The sequence below is a fragment of the Macadamia integrifolia genome, unplaced genomic scaffold, assembly GCF_013358625.1.
Source record: "Macadamia integrifolia cultivar HAES 741 unplaced genomic scaffold, SCU_Mint_v3 scaffold1881, whole genome shotgun sequence".
Taxonomy (NCBI): domain Eukaryota; kingdom Viridiplantae; phylum Streptophyta; class Magnoliopsida; order Proteales; family Proteaceae; genus Macadamia; species Macadamia integrifolia.
This window is the reverse complement of record NW_024868402.1, coordinates 104,043-123,148: the sequence shown is the minus strand read 5'-3', so window position 1 is coordinate 123,148 and position 19,106 is coordinate 104,043. Positions and strand designations below refer to the sequence as shown.

At 40.9% G+C, this 19,106-nt stretch overlaps 1 protein-coding gene across 2 annotated transcripts; it reads right to left on the bottom strand.

The window, feature by feature from the left end:
• Positions 1-2,743: 2,743 nt before the first annotated feature.
• LOC122065122 (phosphatidylglycerophosphate phosphatase PTPMT2-like) lies at positions 2,744-18,677 on the bottom strand. 2 transcript variants are annotated; one of them, XM_042628929.1, is made up of 7 exons: positions 18,489-18,677; positions 18,055-18,362; positions 17,691-17,813; positions 17,050-17,143; positions 9,532-9,614; positions 9,228-9,317; positions 2,744-3,243 (listed from the first exon to the last, which is right to left on the bottom strand). In XM_042628929.1, exons 2-7 carry the CDS (start codon positions 18,247-18,249, stop codon positions 2,983-2,985), a joined length of 846 nt encoding a protein of 281 aa, XP_042484863.1. In that variant the 5' UTR covers positions 18,250-18,362; positions 18,489-18,677; the 3' UTR covers positions 2,744-2,982. The 2 variants fall into 2 exon arrangements, with proteins under 2 accessions (XP_042484863.1, XP_042484864.1); XM_042628930.1 differs by having other exon boundaries at positions 18,055-18,304.
• Positions 18,678-19,106: the final 429 nt, after the last annotated feature.

The window sequence follows — 19,106 nt, the reverse complement described above, 5'->3', positions numbered from 1 at the left end:
ATATGCTTATATGCTAACCTGAGGTGAGATGAGGAGTCTTTGGTCATTTCACAGTGTGCAGGAGAATTCGGGAACTGGGGTATCAGATGCTTTGGATTTATATTCAACTTTTTAATGTCATATAAGTTGGAATAAACTTAAGCAAAAGTTCCCAACTCAGGCATAGTAGGTAAGGGTCCCTTAGTAGGGACAATTTCACTAAATGGTGAATCTGACCATTGGATATTTAGGAGATGGTCTAGATGTGAAGCGTGAGGAGATTAACCAACCTATGACATGATTGTCCACTTTGGTAGGTGGATCTCACGGTTTAAAATAACGTTGTTTCATATATGTACATTTCATTGCACATCGCCAAGCAATGTGGGATTTTCCATGGTTCTAAAAGATAGACCATATGTCAAATTTTAGATGATCACTTGTGCCCATATAATGCAATTCTCTACTGTCTTTATCCACTCCACCTTTTGGTAGTGGAGCCATAGCAAATTCTGTCATCAGCTTCATTACATGGCCAATTCCTTTTGAACAGAAACTTAACATGTAAGGAACCTTGGGGTCTAATGATCCACAAAATTTCAGTTCAACCCACTTTTCCACATGATAAAAGCATGCACCAGACTATGGCTTTTCTTTGCACCGTTAGACCAGAAAATCTTCTCCCAAAAATTATTTAAATGAAAGAACCTCAAAAGGGGAATGTGGGGGGTTTTTGTCGATAGGAAATATTGAATAGAATGGAATGTGAGGGGTGCACTGGGGAGGGTAAGGGTCTTTTTCAACATGCAACTACTTAAAAAAGAAATGTAAAGAAAGAGAGAGAAGAGTGTTATGCGATTCTCATAAACCTAAAAAGTTGATATTCATTTCTTTCACTTTATGGGAAGATTTCGGATGTGCCTTTTAAATTTCATTGTTCAACCTTTGGATTTGTAAGAGGTGGGGGGAGGGGTTTACTGAGGCTCTGATTTGGTGCCATAAAGAAGTTGCAGAAGGAATTGCAATATTGTATAGTGGGAGTGGGAATATAGCAACATGGGGTTCATGGCCTTCAATTCCTTTCTTTTTCTAATCTCTCTCTCTCTCTCTCCTTTTTCCATCTTGGATTCGACAACCAAAAACAACCCTAGTGCTAGCTAGCTAGCTAGTTGCTGTTTCTGCTGCTGCTCACCTTCCTCTTGTCTTACTTTGTTTGTCAAGTCCTTTTTATACTTATATGCTTCTATGTGAGGCATGAGCTCAATTCTAAAACCTTATAAAGATATTCTGCATCTGGGTTCATTGGATATTTAATTACACTTGTGAGAATCACAACTCCCACAGTTAAAGGATGATGATCCATGATGATGGTATCCATGATGATGATGATGATGATTCTCAATCAGGCATTAGGTACTAAGAGTAGTAGTAGTGTACGTAGATGCTTGCTGGTATAACTGTGGATACTGGAGAATACTGCACTGCTTGACCAAATAGGAATTTTCTCCATTGCTCCTCCTGATTTGGAGGTATCTTCCAGCAACTATATATACTGGGAATCTCAATCTCACTTCATAATACAAAATAAACAAAAATAGCTTTGATTATAAAAGATATGTCAACTGTATTTTCTGAATTATACCCTCATTTTATGCTTTTTTACCATGACTTGTACTATGTATAGACTTGGAAAGTGTTGTCCACTGGGTAACAGAGATTCCCATTGTTTCATACTTTCTGGGCCCAAAAAATGGGGAAAAGGAAGAGGGAAAGACTGATATCAGTTCCATATAAGTGGTGACCTTTTGATTGTAATTTCAAGATTGAAATTTGTAACCATTAGCTTCTTCCTCATATGAAGGTGTGCTAGCTGTAGGAATTTGTTGGGGGGCTCAGATGACATAGATTACTCTTAAGTGGCCCAATCTTTTTGGCCCTCAATCAGAATTCTGGGTCCTAGAGCCCAGTCGAAGGCTTAGAAATTGGGCCACTGGGCCACTTGCAGTGTTGAACACCCACAGGCCACAGCCCTAAGCCCCTAACCATGGCAAGGGTATGGCCTCTTCAGTCAGTTGAAGGTACTTGTGAGAGAAATACAACGGACTAGAGGAGTATATGGTTGTACCTCCCAACCCCCCCCCCCCCCCCCTTTTTTTCTGTTTCATCAAATAATTACAAGCAAGACCAGAGCTTAACCACAGGCTGTGTGTTTTAACTATTTTAAGATCAGCTAGCCCAGATAACCAAAGCCCTTGCAAAAGCTGCTGTGTTTCATGCCTTCTTAAAGCCTCAGTAACTCAACAATTATCTCATTGGTCCGAGTTTTCCTTCACCCACATTGAATAGAAACTGTTCCATGGGATCCATCTCCCTCTATTGGACTGAGGAAAAGTATTTCCAATCTTCGTGAAAATGTTCACCAATTTAAAGTCCAGTTATAGCATCAAATCACCTTAGATGAAAAGATTCACTCTTCACCCTGGGTGGGCGAAAAAAATACCCCTCTATCTCTCTCTGAACTCTAAAGCTTCCAAATGTGTTTGATTTTTTTTCTTTTTGATAAAATTCTAAATGTGTTACTTTTCACTAGCCATAGTCACGTTTTAAAACTCTTTTACCAACTTTCCAACGCAGCCTGCGATGAGTTGATGTAACTAATAGATATATATGCACCTCCCACCCTGCTTGACGAACCCCCACCACCCCCCCCAACACACACAAACACACACCAACAGAAGACGCCAGGAAGCAAGTTCACTAAATGTTGAGAGAATCAAACACTGCAGAAATATTAAAGTTGAACCGCTAAAATATTTACAAGCAATTTAACCAAATAAGAAAGATCTGATGCAAGTATTACATACAAATTTTTCATTACTCTCCACTTAAATATTCATTCATACACAAACTTTGAAGGTCTCCTTTCTTTTGTCACAGTACTGAAAATCCAATGAAATCAAAATTTGCTGAATTCTCCTCCCCATCATCATTCTTTCTTGGGGCCTAACAAGCACGAATCTGTGGCACCCTTCCAACACTCGATGTGCAGCCTCCTGAAACTTTCAAGGATGCAAGAAGGCAACAGAGTCTTGCTATCACGGGCCTAGCTCTCTTTGCCCCGCAGCTGCTGATCAGCTCCTTACCAGTAGCATCATTGCAAGTTCCATGGTAACCTTCCAAATCTGCCTTCGTTATCAGAACCTCATCCCCTACTGGAGAGTGTCCAGAAACATCTCGGTGGTGCCTTCCATACTCTTGGACAGCCTGCATATCATCATGTGCTAAAGGAATTAAGTAAAAGGGGAAAAAAAATACAGAATTTATTTCCAACATGCCAACTGTTTTTCTGCCATGTGAAGTTATGATGTACTTACCAAAAAAAGTTATGTAGTCTCTCCCACCCCACCACCCCCAAAAAAAAAAAAGAATATGAGTTTGGATCAGCTCCCCAGGGAGGGGCGTCGCCTCAGGTGATCCAGCCATCCATAGGGAGGTTGACACCTCGGACTTAGATGAGGAGTTCCTTAGATGGGCCACACATCAAATTTAGTGGCACATAGATCAACAATGTAACCCACCCCCTGTAAGACTGGATCTACGAGAAACCATCGGTCTCTATTGAATAGGAGTCACCACCTAGTAGGGTCTAGGACCCATTGCTAATTGAAATGGAAATTGAGATTGAAAAAGTGACTCCATCTGAATTGTCTAACCAAGTGTTAGGGTTCTTGTCAGGCTGCAATCTGAGGAACGGGTTAGGCACCTTGGTCCAACTGAAATTGAGATTGAAAAAGTGACTCCATCTGAATTGTCTAACCAAGTGTTATGGTTCTTGTTAGGTTGCAGTCCGAGGGGTTAGGCACCTTGGTCCACCCGGTAAAAACTGGATTTCTACGTTAGGTCTGATACACAAATTATTGGTTGGGCCGTCCAAGTTTTGAATAAACACATGCTTTGAGAGAAAATCATAACCGACGATATAAAAGAGGAGTTCAAATCAATATACCCATATCCAGCTGCTCTACACAGTTATTATACAGAAAGTAAAGTAGACATGCATAAGAGTGGAAAGCAAAGACAACCAGCCCTAGCATTCATCTCATGAGGCATATGATAATTGAAATTGAACATGGAGTTGGGGGTCATTACATCTAGAAAAGAAAAACATTTAAACATGATATTTAATAAGAGTAATGCACAGATATGCTGAAAAAGAAGTAGAAACAACGAGAAATCCATCGGTAGAGAATGGAAATAATATACTAAAAATCTGGTAAAATCAGGTTAGATAGAAGACTCATGTATAAAAATTTTGAAAGAGAATAGTTTTTTAAAAAAAACCTTAAGAAAGTGCATTTGGCAGGCATGTAATCCAAGATTCCATTGAAGGAAAATCTCAGGTTTTGCATTGGTCAGCAAATGAGAAAATCCGAGTAAAATAGTAAATAAAATTGAAAATTTATGAAAATTTTACATTGGACAGATTACAATCGAATTTACAATTTTGAAGGACATTTTTTTAGAATCCCTACAGAAAGTAATATAACTGGTTGCACTTCAATACTGCATTACTGGGGACAGTAGTGAGTTGTGCTCAGTAAAAGTACAATAACTATGAGCACAAAACTTGGAATAGAAGTCTGTAGAAGGGAATAAAAGAGGACTTACCCATCCATTGATAACACATACCCGACCACCTCCCTCCCCAGCCCCCCAAATAGAGAAAAAAAAAAAAAAAACACCAGTGACCTTTACCCCTCCCAATCCTCATCTCCAACCAGATATCAGATCAGATGCAACACACCAGTCCAACTTCTAGTGCACCAGGCATATTCCAAGGCATCCAACTTATTTTAGATATCTGAGGTCAACGAAACATAAAAGGTGCATAAAGGATAATGTTTCAGAGAGTTTTAAAGTAAGAAGGTGGAAGTGGAGAGATGTGACAGGAGTGTTGTCAGACCGACATGTTCCTTTAATGCTTAAAGGAGAATTCTATACGACTATTGTACGACCGACTATAATGTATGGCGTGGAACATTGGGCAGGGGATGTTAAGATGGTTGTGTGGCAAAACTAGGAAGGATAAAGTATGGAATTAAAGTATTAGAGCTGATTTGGGAGTTGCCCTGATCAATGACAAGCTCCAATAAAGTCGTTTGACGTTACATGGCCATGTTCAACAAAGGCCGGGGGATGCCCCAATAAGGAGGAGTGATCTGATTCCGATTGAAGGAGCCAAAAGAGCTAGAGGCAGTCCTAAAATGACCATAAGAGTAGTGAGGAATGACATACATAGTCTAGGTCCTATCTCAGGTATAACCTCAAATAGAGACAATTAGAGGGCAAGGATCCATGTAGCTAACCCCATTTAGCTGAGATTCTCCTTGTTTGTTAGATTGTGCCTCTTTCCTTTTATTTTCATTTCTCCTATTTTCTCCCATTTTGTTTTGACTTCAAATTTTCCTATTTTGTTTTGCACGATCCATGTAGCCGACCACATTAAGTTGGGATAAGGCTGAGTTTGTTGTCTTTGTAGTTGCGAACCACCTCCTAAATCCCCAGATCAGTTTGAGAGAAGAAGAACTCCTATTCGAACTCGAAGTAGTTCTCTTGAATTCATTGGGTTTCTACTTTATCGTGGGTCAGGAAGATGACACTATTCTTCTATTTATTTTAACGCTAGAAGACCATAGGAAGACACAAGAAACTAGAGCATATCATGAAAGAAGCAAACTGGATGGGCGTGCTTCAACCATGTATCCGGAGCACAATTGAATGTAGATATCATGAACACGAGATGCAGGATACCAAGCCGAGAAATCCAGAAGCCAGCGAAGAAAAGGCTTTACTAGTATATACAAAGGGCGTGCTAGCACCCCAACAGAAAAGGCCTACAAGTATATAAACAGGCATTAGCGCTTTATTTACTCTAAATGGTGGGCCAAAAGGCCATTGTTTACTGGATTGTTGGTCCGCAGCCACTGTAGAATCAGCTGATGAAGCATATAAATCAGCTACCACAACTTGATTCCAAATTCTCAGTATGGAATTGAAACTATTTTATTTCTTTATTTCCAAAACTACCCTTCCCTTTTACCTTTATCCACTTTAATCCCAGATTTTAATTTTGTTCCAAGTTTTCCCTGATTAAATGATTACAAATCCTTCTTGTGTCTTTGTCCCTTTATCCTACCAAGTGGCCCCTTAAAATGTCTGGTATTTACCAAACTGCCACTATCTCTTGTTTATTGACGCATTCTGATTGCATGAATGTGCTCATAAGTGTGGCCAGAATTTACAAAATTGCCATGGGGCTTATATATTTGGCAGATTATTGCTTTTTAGTGGGCAACATCACATTAGTATGGGATTTGCAATTTTTTGATAGATGGGTACTTGAATAGAGTCATGTTGTTGCACATTGTTTATTAAATACTTGGTCCTTATTTGCAACGACTGGGATTATATATTTGCCATATCATTGCTATGGTAGGCCCTCAATCACATCAGTTTGGGTTTGTAATTTCTTAAGATTGGTACTTGCATGGAGATTATTTGCTACCACGGGAGAGATTGGAGATTATTTTATTGGATTTTATTCATGGCTGCTCTTGATTACTGGGATCTATAGTGATGGGATATTCTTTTGTTACATACTCTGCATTATTTATCCACGTGTAATGCTACACGTGAGAGGGAGATTGAAGATTATTATCTACTCAGCTTGGGATTATTTTTTGCTCAGCTCAAGTCATCAGTGATTGGAACTATTATCTATTCAAGATTATTTTAGTCAAATATTTTTAATATTATTTATCAGCTTCTATCCTTGGCAACAATTTGATCTACAAAGATTGTATTCAATAATAATGCAATTCATTTGGTTCACAACAACCTCATGCCGTCTAGTTCACAACAACCTTCTGTTGTCTGCTGTAATTTTATCTGAGACGTCTGTTGGGGCCTAGGACCAAGTCTAATATTTATTAATCAAATCTTTGAAGCAAATTATTCACCCAACTAGGCTTGTTTTATTAAGAATAAGTTTAGGGTTGGTTGTATATGTGTTGGGCCTTTAGTCCATGTGGTTTGGAATGTAATGGGTCACTTTTAGAAACCTAAAAGATGAGCTTTATGGTTGCATACGGGATTACTAGTTTTCCTTTTTCGTTAGTTTCCTTTTTAGTTGAGTTTGATTTGAGTTATATTTGTTTCTTTAGGAGTCAAGTTATTAGTTGAGTTAAGTCATTAGTAGTTAGTTTCCTTTTTCAACTAGTTTCTAATTTCAGTTTTTATTAACTATTGTATTAGGAGAATACTTGGTTTCCTTTTTGATGAACCTTCTATTTTGTAATTCTCTCCCCATCAACATTATAAATAAAGAGGAGGAGGCTTCTAAAGGAAGTATGATTTGATAAAACAAAAGAAAAGTTTGCTACTGCCACTATGTCTTTGTCGAGACTACCTTGTGTTTGATCAAGGTTTTGGGACTGGTGTCTGATATGGTCGACCCTCTACGGTGAGAAGCCTGGGTGGATACTCTTCTTATTGTTATTTTCTTCGGCCATCTCAGGTAAGTGATCTGGTCTCTTCTTATTTCTGGTTTAAAGAATCTCAGATTTCTCCTACCAACCCTTCACTGAACTGACCAACCAGCCACCTGATGGCTTCCCTATTATGGTCGAGTGTTAGGCCTAATGAGACTTGAGAGGGTGGTTCAATCTTAAATTGGAGCCAATCAGATGATATGAGACTTTTCCCTATTCTGGCCAATTCTGGTTTCTGCCCAGAATTTTGAATCCATTTGTGTTGAGTGTTGCTGATTGGATGCTGGTCTTATTCTTCATTGATTTAATCTCATTAGTTGGTGATTCAAGCCCTTAAACTCCTTGGTTATTATTCAGTTACAGAACTTCTGAATTATTGAGATCGATTGAGCTGTTCCTTGTCTAGTTATCTCAGTTTGTCATTATACTGTTGTTGAGTTATTTGGTGATTGATTGGGTGTTCTTTGAGAGTATCCTGCTGTCTTGGAACTAGGTTGCCTTGTTGATTCTAGTTCTACATTAATCTCTAATCATGTTATTGTTGCCCTATTGTTGGAGTGCCTTCCTTGAGAAGAGCTTATGATATAGCTGTTGGATGTTGCACGTTTATCATAATCCACATTAATATCTATTTTTGTTGTTCCAAGCTGGAGACTTTGACATGTATACTCCAGCTTGAGGGGTAGTGTTAGATTGTTTGTATCTCGGTTGGGGGTCCATGGACTTCCAAACCGTGGGAATATGGGAATATAAGGTTGGGTACTTAGGTGTAGTCTACATAGTCTAGATTTCTTTCCTATTGTAACTAGATATTGGTTTAGATGTTTGTTTCCTCTATGTTAGACTTTCAGCTTGGCTATTCAATTTTTAGCAGTTACTATAATAAATAATCAGGCTGGGACGATAGTTGGGTCATCTTCTATCGTACAGCTCATTTTTCCCCTTTCTTGGTTTCTCTCATCTTTTTCTTTTTCTTCTCCTTCTCCTTCTTTGGTTCTGGTTTCTCAAGTTTTAAATTGTCACAGGGCTATTGCAGAATCGCATAACCCTCACCTCTATGATTTGTTGGGTAGCGAGTGCATTCAAGAGGACTGTGAGTTGCAATTCCTCCCTTTGAGTTTCAGATTGATCCATGGTGGCTTGATGGAGATTTTCGCAAGATCGAAACTGGGTTTTCTGCCACTGTTCGAGTCTTGAGGTTGAAGACAATCTCAACCCCCAAGTTGCAGGTTTTTCTTTAGTCTTTAATCACCTAGTCTCCCATTATACCCTTAGACTTTCGGTTGATTCATCCTTGACCCATATTTTACCTTTGGTTCCAAGATTTCCCTTTCAACTACAAGTCCATTTTGGTTCCCTTTCTCTTGTTAGTTGAGTTCCCTTACATTACAAAATTACCATTGGTTGTGGACTTGATTGAGTCATATCATTTGGGTGGGCCCATAAGCAATCCAAGCCCGGTTTTCAAACCTCAGATCTACATCACTCAAGATCCGAACAAACAAAAAGAAAGACAACAAAACATTTATATGCAAAGTTGCAATTACCAATTACTGGAACCCACAGCCACACTGGAGCAGAGTTAATGTCTCACCAAATGAGATAAGACTCAACAGATTCTCACTGACAAGAGGACTAAATAAATCCTAAGGTTATTCTAGTGACAAGACACAGTTGTGAAGATGACACATAACATACCTTCCATTGAGAAGGAGCTAACAGCACTCTAGGTCTTCTAGATCGCACATATTCCAATGCAGCAGCAGGTGTCATATGCTTATACTTCACCTACAACATCATCAACATTGACATGGATACAACATCAGAATCTATCCAAAACCAATGAAAACAAGCTTGTCATTTGGCTACCTCTTGCAGGTGAAATAAACATTTTAGGATGCACAATATTATAATTTCAAGAGGGCATTGAGTCCTGGCCCTGGAAGATATAAATGAACATAACCAGGACAGCAGTTGAAAAGTTTAGGAATGGGGATCTTACCAAATAGCAGAGGACAATGGTTGTACTCCTACCCCGCCCAGCTTTACAGTGAACATAAGTAGTTTTTCCACATGATGCATTCTCTAAATAGGACCACAATCATGATCAGAAAATAAAATAGAAAAACATTATCAAATTCAAGACCCACAATCATGATCAGAAAATACAAATGGCATAATCAAATTCAAGACACCCATCTTCTACAATCACTAGTGAGTCGCCAACAACTACTTGGGTCTGTTTGACTACCACAAGAAAGTACCTATTTATAAATAATAGGGTAATTTACAGCGCCACCCCCTAGAGAATGCCATTATTATAAGAACACCCCCTCTGTAATACCAAATTAGACTCAAACCCCCTGCCGTCAGTCGCTGTCAAGTGAGGTGTTAAATGACCGTTATACCCTATTCAAACTTCAGTCCCCCAACTCGTTCTCTTCCACTCTTGCTCCCCTTCTGTATGATATGGCCAAGTAAGAATTCAAGTGCCTACTTTTCTATTGTTTGTAACAATTTAATTGGAAGAATTTCTGATTGATTCATCGTCTTCAATTTATAACTCATATGTGTCTGATTTTCTGATCTGAAATCTTCTAAATCAGATATTCAAAATTGTAATTATTGTCTTTGAGCTAAGAAAACACAGGTCCAAGTCCAACTTTGAGAGAAGAAAACACAGTTCAAATGCTCGATCGAAAGCAGAAATGGGACGGTTTGGAAATGAAGAAGAAAAGCAACACAGTAATGGAATTTATGATTAAGGTCCGGCTTGAGCAAAATAATGGCAATTCTCATGACAGGAATAGAATGAGAATAAAGCAAAGACGAAAACCGAAAGGTAACATCAGTCGCCCCAACCACAAATCTTGGATCAAAATCTGATGATGAGCGGCAAGGAGTGCATCTTCTTCCCCAAATCAAAGTTTAATACCCTACATCTGGCTTCTAAAGAAGTGAAAAAAAAAAGGTTTAAACTTTCCATTTGCAGAAAAAGAGCTCTTTGGAGTTCTCTTAAAAGATTTCAGCATCGCTCACCTCTTGGCGACACTCTTCCGTTCCTCTTTCGCTATCCCCTTCCACTACAATAGAACCCATGAAAGTAAAAGAAAAAAGAAAAAAAAAAAAAAAAAAAATGGACCACAGGCGAACCGCAATCGAAACCAAAAGCATATAAGAAAAGACGATAATTACAATTTTGATTCTTCCCCTATTTCAATTTGGGGAAGAAGAAGCCTCCGCCGCAAGTCAGTGAGTCCCTCACGACGCCGTTCGTCGCCACTGTTGCCGTGATCGTCGGTGCTCCGAACGTGAAGGTATTGATTTGGGAGAAAAGTTAAGTCTTGATTTTGGGTCAAGGTATAAAAGCTATCGACTTGGGGATGGGGATGGTGATGGGGATGGGGATGGGGAGTTATTATATTGACGCAATATTGAGTCTACCCATATCGGGTAACTCAATATATGCTCACCTCTTGTGGAAGGATTCTAGATTTTATGTGATTCATATTGTGTATCCATATTAGTAGTTGCCTATTGTGGCCAGCCAGCTAGGGCACACCTCTTGTATATACATTCTCTTTATGTAATTCAGAAGATTAATATACATAGATTATTCAAATCCAAAACTGTGTTAACATCGTATCAAGAGCATAGGTTTTCTTTTCTTTTCTTTTTTTCTTCTCTTCTCTACTCCGAGTAGAACGATCCTCTCCCTTGCTGGTCTCCACGCTGCTGCACCCCATCTACCCCAGCTGGTATCTATGGCCGCCAACCTCAACCCATCTCTCCCTGCGGTTGCTCAAACCGCTATAACTCCCACGCCCTCCATCACATCGCCCTCCCCCTCCCCCTCACCTTCTCCTCATCACCTTCTCTTCATCAAACTCACACCCACCAACTTCCTTCTCTGGAAGAAACAACTGATACCCTTTCTCCGTGGCCAATGCCTATTTGGCATTATTGATGGCTATAACCCCTGTCCCACCGACCCTACGGCGGCACTGACCTGGCAACAACAGGACTCCTAGCTTGTTAGTTTGCTTGTCGCCTCACTCTCTAAGGCTGTTGTTCCCATTATTTTGGACAAGGAGACGAGTCAAGATATTTGGGAGACCCTTCATGAAATTTATGGATCTACATCCTCCACTCGGCTTATGTCCATCAATCTCAGCATGCACAACCTTCGTCATAAAACAAATGAGACCATCACCCTCTATCTTCAGAGGGCTAAATCCGTTGCTGATTAACTGGCCCCTGCTGGTAAGCCTCTCCTCCGTGAGGATTTCAACATTCATGTTCTTAGTGGTCTTGTCGAAGATCTGTAGGAGATTGTCCCTTCTCTGCTTACTCATGTGGTCACTCCCTCTTATAATGAACTACACGGGTTGCTGCTCAGCCACAAAAGCATAAAGGCTTTTCGCAAGCTCTCTGCCTCTGACTCTGGTGAAACTCCCGCTGCTCCAACTGCCAATACTGCTCAACGGTCCCCCCTTCCACTGGTGACTCGACTACCTCTTCTGGTTGAGGTTCTATTAGGGGACGTGGGGGGCGTGGCAGATCAGGCCGTGGTCGTGGCCGTTCTTCCCAAGGGTGCCTCCTCTGCACCATCTGTCAACGCACCAACCACAACACCGCCCCCTGCTTCTACAAACCCCAACCCTACCCCAATACCTATTATCAACACTATCAGCGCCCTCCCATGATGCCCCCAACCGCCCACTATACCAACCCCAACCCACCTCTCCTCCTAACCCCGGCTTACCCCCCCACCATCTCCTGCTACCCTGATACAGGTGTCTCACACCATGTTACCCCTGACCTTCAATCCCTCTCTCACCATAATCCCTACATTGGTCATGATCAGCTCCATCTTGGCAACAGTAAGGGTATTCCCATAACTCACATTGGTCATTCCTCCATCTCTTCTCCCTCCTCTTCTCTTCATTTCAGACTTAACAATATTCTGCATGTTCCTACAATCTCTAAACCTCCTCTCTGTTCAAAAGTTCTATCAGGACAATAATGTTTTCTTCGAATTTCATTCCTCTCATTTCCTTGTAAAGGATCAGGTCAATAGGAAGACACTTTTTTTCGGGCCAAGCAGTAATGGTCTCTACACGCTCAAGGCTCCCTCTTCCCAAAAACCCTCTGCCAGTATTGCCGAAAGAACGGCCATTGATGGGTGCCATCATTGCCTTGGACATCCTCACGAGCGTCCATTTCATGCTACGCACCAATAATTTGCCGTGTCAGCCCACACAGCTGAGTCATCTGTGTAGCGCCTACCAGCTTAGCAAGGCCAGTCGATTATCATTAGGTCTATCCTCCTCTATTAGTTTATTTCCTCTTGATCTAGTTTATAGTGATGTATGGGGACCCTCCCCTACCCACTCCCTAGAAGGTCACAAGTATTCTGTAATATTTGTTGATAACTTTTCTAAGTACATTTGGTTCTATCCCATGGTTCGTAAATCTGATGTTTTTGAAATTTTTATGCGCTTTCAGGCCTTGGTTGAACGCCACTTTTCTCGTAAGTCAAAATCAATACAAACTGATTGGGGCGGTGAGTACCGCACCCTCCCTACTTTCTGTGGCCCTCTTGGTATTGCCCATCGCAAGGCTTGCCCCCCATACACATGAGCAACAGGGTGCGGTTGAACGTCGCCATCATCACATAGTTGAGACTGGTCTAACCCTGCTTGCTCATGAGTCTGTTCCCAAGCGGTACTGGCAGTATGCTTTTAACAAGGTTGTGTACCTGATCAATCGGATGCCCTCTCGCACCACGAATCATATTTCCCCCTTTCAACGTGTCTTTCAAAAGGCCCCTGATTACAAATTTCTTCGTGTGTTTGGGTGCCATTGTTTTCCCTACCTTCGTCCCTATAATGCTCATAAGATGGATTTTAGATCCACTCCCTGCGTTTTCCTTGGGTACAACAACTCCCATGTCGGGTATCGCTGCCTTGATGTTGCCTCTAATCATCTCTAGATTGCAAGGCAAGTTCGCCTTAATGAGGCCATCTTTCCGTTCTCCATACCTCTACCCTCTCCATCTCCCTCTCCCTCTACCCTCTACCCTCTACCCTCTACCCTCTACCATGGTTCCTCAGCTCCTTGGGCTGCTGCCCCCATTGGTTTACTTCCTCCTTTGCTTCCTCATACTCCCACTCATCCCGTAGGTCCTACAAGTCCTACGCCCTCACTGCCCAACATGGCTCCTCGATCTCCCCAAGCACCCCAACGACTCTACCACTGTCCTCTCCTCTCTCATCTCTCATCTCCTCCCACTCACCGAACCAGGCCCCTATCCAAGCTATATACCCAACCGTCCTCCATCAACCCTTCCCCTGCCCCACCAAATCTTGAACTTGGCCTCACCTCTATCCCAGAGCCCCCTGCACCCCACCGACGTGTTCATAAAATGACCCTACAGCCCAGACCCAGCGCCCTCACCACCATCGCCTCGCCTCGCCTCCCACTAAACTGACCTGCTTCTCCCAAGCCAACAAAATCCCTGATTGGCGTGCTAAGATGTCAAACGAGTTCAATGCCCTTCTTCGCAATAGGACTTGGAGTCTCATGCCACGGTCTGATAGTATGAACCTAGTTGGTTGCAAATGGGTATTCCGAATCACACGCAAGGCTGATGGAACCCTTGAATGCTACAAAGCGCGCCTTGTGGCCAAAGGCTTCCATCAACAAGAGGGGGTTGATTATAATGAGACGTTTAGTCCAGTGGTGAAACCCACAACTATTCGGTCCATCCTCGCCATTGCTACTTCCCAGGGCTGGCCAGTTCGACAACTCCGATGTTCATAATGCTTTTCTCCATGGAGTACTCTGAGGATGTTTCTATGCTCCAACCTCCTAGTTTTCACGATCGTGCTAAGCCCTCTCATGTATACAAACTCCATCGGTCGCTATATGGACTCAAACAAGCACCCCATGCCTGGTTGCACTTGACACAATTCCTCATTCATTTGGGTTTTATCGGCTCTAAAACCGACCCCTCCCTGTTTATTTTCTGTCGCGACGGCATTCAGATATATGTTTTAATTTATGTTGATGACATCCTTGTGACCAACAACTCCCCCTCTCAGGTAACTCGTCTACTTCAACAGCTGGCCAATGAGTTCTCTATCAAGGACCTCGGTCCTCTGCATTTTTTCTTGAAATTAAGGCTACCAAGCAATCGACTGGTCTTCTTCTCTCGGACATGGTATGTGGATGATTTACTTAAAAGGTCTTGTATGGATGACTGCAAAATTATTCCGACACCAATGGCTACTTCGCTTAAGCTATCGGACAAAGGGTGTGCCCCATTGTCTGATCCATCCACCTATTGTTCCATTGTTGGGGCTTTTCAGTACATTACCTTAACTCGTCCTGATGTGAGTTTTGTTGTTAACAAAGTATGTCAATTCATGCATGCTCCTACAGAGGATCATTGGTCCATGGTGAAGCGTATACGTCGCTATCTCAAGGGCACTCACACTCATGGCTTGCTTCTTGAGTGCTCGTCCAATCCCACTCTTCAGGCATTTAGTGATGTAGATTGGGCCGGTAGCTCTACTGACCGATGCTCTACTTGAGGCTATGCGATCTTCCTTGGTCCTAACCTCATATCCTGGACTGCTCGTAAGCAACGTACAATAGCATGCTCATCCACAAAGGCTGAATATAAGGCTGTCGCAGATGCCTCCGCGGAGCTCATTTGGCTGGAATCTTTATTCCAGGAAATCAGATTCTCCCTGGCCCCCCTGTGCTGTGGTGTGACAACATTAGGGCCACCTATCTCTCTGTATGCCCGCACGAAGCATATTGAGATCGATTTTCACTTCGTCTGGGAACGGGTGGCACTTCGTCAGCTCCCTGTGCAATTTGTTTCTACAAAGGACCAGCTCCTAGATATATTCACTAAGGCTCTTCCGACTACACGCTTTCAGTTCCTACGTGACAAGTTAAAGATCCGCATGAGGGGGTGTATTGACGCAATATTGAGTCTACCCATATCGGGTAACTCAAGATATGCTCACCTCTCTTGTGGAAGGATTTTACATTTTACGTGATTCATATTGTGTATCCATATTAGTAGTTGCCTATTACGGCCAGCCAGTTAGGGCACACCTCTTGTATATATATTCTCTTTATGTAATTCAGAAGATTAATATACACAGATTATTTAAATCCAATTGTGTTAACATATTAGATGGGTATTTTAGGTACTTCACATTTAGTAAGGGCATTTTGGTATTTCAAAAAAAATATAGTAGCTGACATCAGCATATGAGGTATATTCTGTAACAGTGACTAACGGCAGGGGGTCTGAGTCTAATTTGGTATTACAGAGCTTATAATAGTGGTATTCTCTAGGGGTGGTGCAGTAAATTACCCTAAAGCAACCTAGTGCATGAGGCTCCCACTACTACATGGTCTGGCTGTTTCTAAGAAAGTACCCTATTTATAAGGAAGGAAAAAGAGAAAACATAAAAATCAAACTAAAAATCCTAGTCTAATGTACATTTACAGCTATAAATTGTCAATGGTACTCATTGTAAGTGCTTTTTGTCACACCCATCAACTCCATAGTGCATATCGCAAAGAGGTTACACATAAGCAACCACATTCGTCTTCTTGCTTGGTTGGAAAGCTTCTTTTTTTTTTTTTTTGGCAAGAAACCAGAAGGCTCCGGTCTTCTCTAAGCCAAACAAAGTGTACCAAGGGATCGATATACAAATCATAACTAAGGTAAGGTTAGCTTGCTGGTGGTAGAAGGAAGCAGAGATTCAGACAGCTAGGCATCAGTTCGTGTTCAAGATCAAAATGATCAGGTTGACCAATGGGAGAGGGTGGCCTATGAGCAGCTCAACCGCAGCGTGGTTGTGTAGACCAGGCTGATTGTAAATCAGCTCAGCTTTGGTAGATCAGCAGTTCAAGCCACCGAATGCCAAAGCACTATGGTTTTTTAGGTTGTGCCACATGTGAAAGCTATCTATGCTTTGACGCAAGACCCATTTAACCAGCTTTCTAATGGGAAAATCCAGCCATAAGGTCTGAAAGTACAAGAAAGCCATATATGCATGAAAAATAAGTAAATTTTGAATAGGGAAGACTAAAATAAAAATTTATCACCTCCTCCCACTACAAAAAAAAAAAAAAAAAAGAGGGGGGGGAGGCGATGGAGTGACCAAACAGGGGGAAAGGTCCCTTGAGGGAATGAGCCATGTAATTAACGCATAGTACTTGAAAATCCCTATCAGTGCATCCAAAGGATAAACTTGATGGCATATTGCCATTGTCCCACCCCTTCAGGTTACCTCTCTTAGCACTTTCCAGGAGTTGGAAGGAGAGAAACCAACAGAAGGCCAATAAAAATACACTCATTGCGAATCACCTTTCCCTCGTCATGCATAACCCATTGATCTAACGGAATTAAGTAAATTTAAAACAAAAACATGTCACAGCAGCAAAGGCTCGATTGCGTCCACATTAAGGTCATAAGAGATTCACTTACTGTGAATGAACTCAGTAGCTCGGCTAATATCTGTAAGCGACGGGGCAAATAGGTAGTCCCTTGTTGGAATCACCAGATGGTCAATTCTATATGCCTGAAAATCATAAAATGGAATAGCTGAATAGACAGAAGAAAACTTGGAAATCAAACTCTTACTGGGATCCATAGTAAGCTTCACAGGGAGCAAATCAGATATTTCATCTATTCTCATAAATCAACATCAATGAAATTAGAAAAATCTCCAACCAAATGAAGGAAATTGAAACACAAGAAAACAGAAGAATAATATTCTATTTAGAAAATAAGATAAGCTAACTCATGCGTTGAATCTGCTGATTATACTGGAAGTAATGTAAACACTGATCCATTTAACACGTAAAAAGCATTTATACGGAAATACTCAACAAACAAATGCATTTAATTCAAAGAGATATATATACATCCATATCCATATCCATATACATGTACATATATATATATATATATATATATCGATGGTGAGAATTCATGGGAAGAATATAATCCACAATCAGTGAATAACCAAAAAGCTCCAAAACCCTGCGAAAATATGTTAGCTTCAAAAAACATATCAACATTCAACCATATACACAAAATCATCATAATTTCCAGAAATTACACACATGGTACAAGGACGTAGGAACCAAAGTCTCGTATGGTTCATTGAGAGTGATGACACCTCCAACACCAAGCTGCTTCAAGCGTGGAACATCCTTGGGAAATGGAACAGCCCCCAGCAAAAGAAACTGAAAGGGTACACGAGAAAAAAGAACAATTAAGAGAGAAACTCGCACCTCAAGAACAAATAAATGCTAGTTAAACAATAGATATAACAGTGAGGGGAAATTGGCAACTTGTATAAATATATACTGATTCTCAGGTATAAACAGCTAACTTCACAAGGATTGCATCAAACCAGCATATGGAGAAAAGTTAGAAAACGGGGGAGAGAAAAAGGGGAAAGATCAAATTGAAGGAAAGCAAAACCTGATCAACTTCATCCCACCATCGGAACTCCGCTTCAGTCTTGTTCCGAAACACATTATATAAAAGAGTCGGATAGAAGAGAATCCGCGCCCCTGCTCCAACTAACGCTCTTTTTGCATCAACGCGAACAATCTGTCCCCGTGAAAGGAGATCTTTTCTATCACAATCAACCTTTCCTAGTTCCTCGATTTTCATTTTACAAAACCATGGACACCCAAATTCAAAAAGGAGACGATCACCCGGTGCCACTCTGTAATTTTTCCAAACAGAAAATCGACCCAAACAACTACAAACGATTATCGATTACACTAATCGATAATCGTTTGTAGAGGATGAAGGTCGATTGTAATTATTCACAAAAGAAAATTCAAGAACCCTAATTAGGAATTCAATCCCCTCTGTCCGAAATCGAAAGTAAATCGATCGGAAAATACCTTTGATCAGAAGAACGAGAGAACTGAGAAGGATGATTGATGTCCTTTTTACTTGTTGAGGAAGAAATTTCTGGGAACCGTGCAGCTTACCCCACTGTACAAAGACTAACCTCCACCAGGCAAGAGGACTGCTTACACTATTTTACTTCTCGAAGTGTTTAGTGCAGAAAAGGTGAAACGCAACCGATAATAATTCGTAACAGAAAATAGTATCAAGAAAACGAGAAAGGAAATGTTACCCTCACTCGCGGATGATGCTATTTAGTATACTACGCTCTTGGGGGACCCATTCTATTCAATATTACGTGGGATCTACGGCGAGAAAATTTAGGAGTCTCCATCGTTGAAAAACTAGGATTTTAGTGATATGAGTCGCACATATGAGATAATCTTGATTGGTTATTTTATTCCATCAGTCCCAATCAAATTTTGGATCCTCATAGATATTTTTAATTGGAAAATTATCTGGTACCACCCTTAAAATTGAAAATAACTTAGAGTAACACCCAAAAATAAAAATAATGTCTACCACTCCCCTAATTTGTAACACTATTTATTGAAAGTGAGAAATGTCTATTTTACTCTTATACTTAAACTCTAAAAAAAAAACCATTTTCT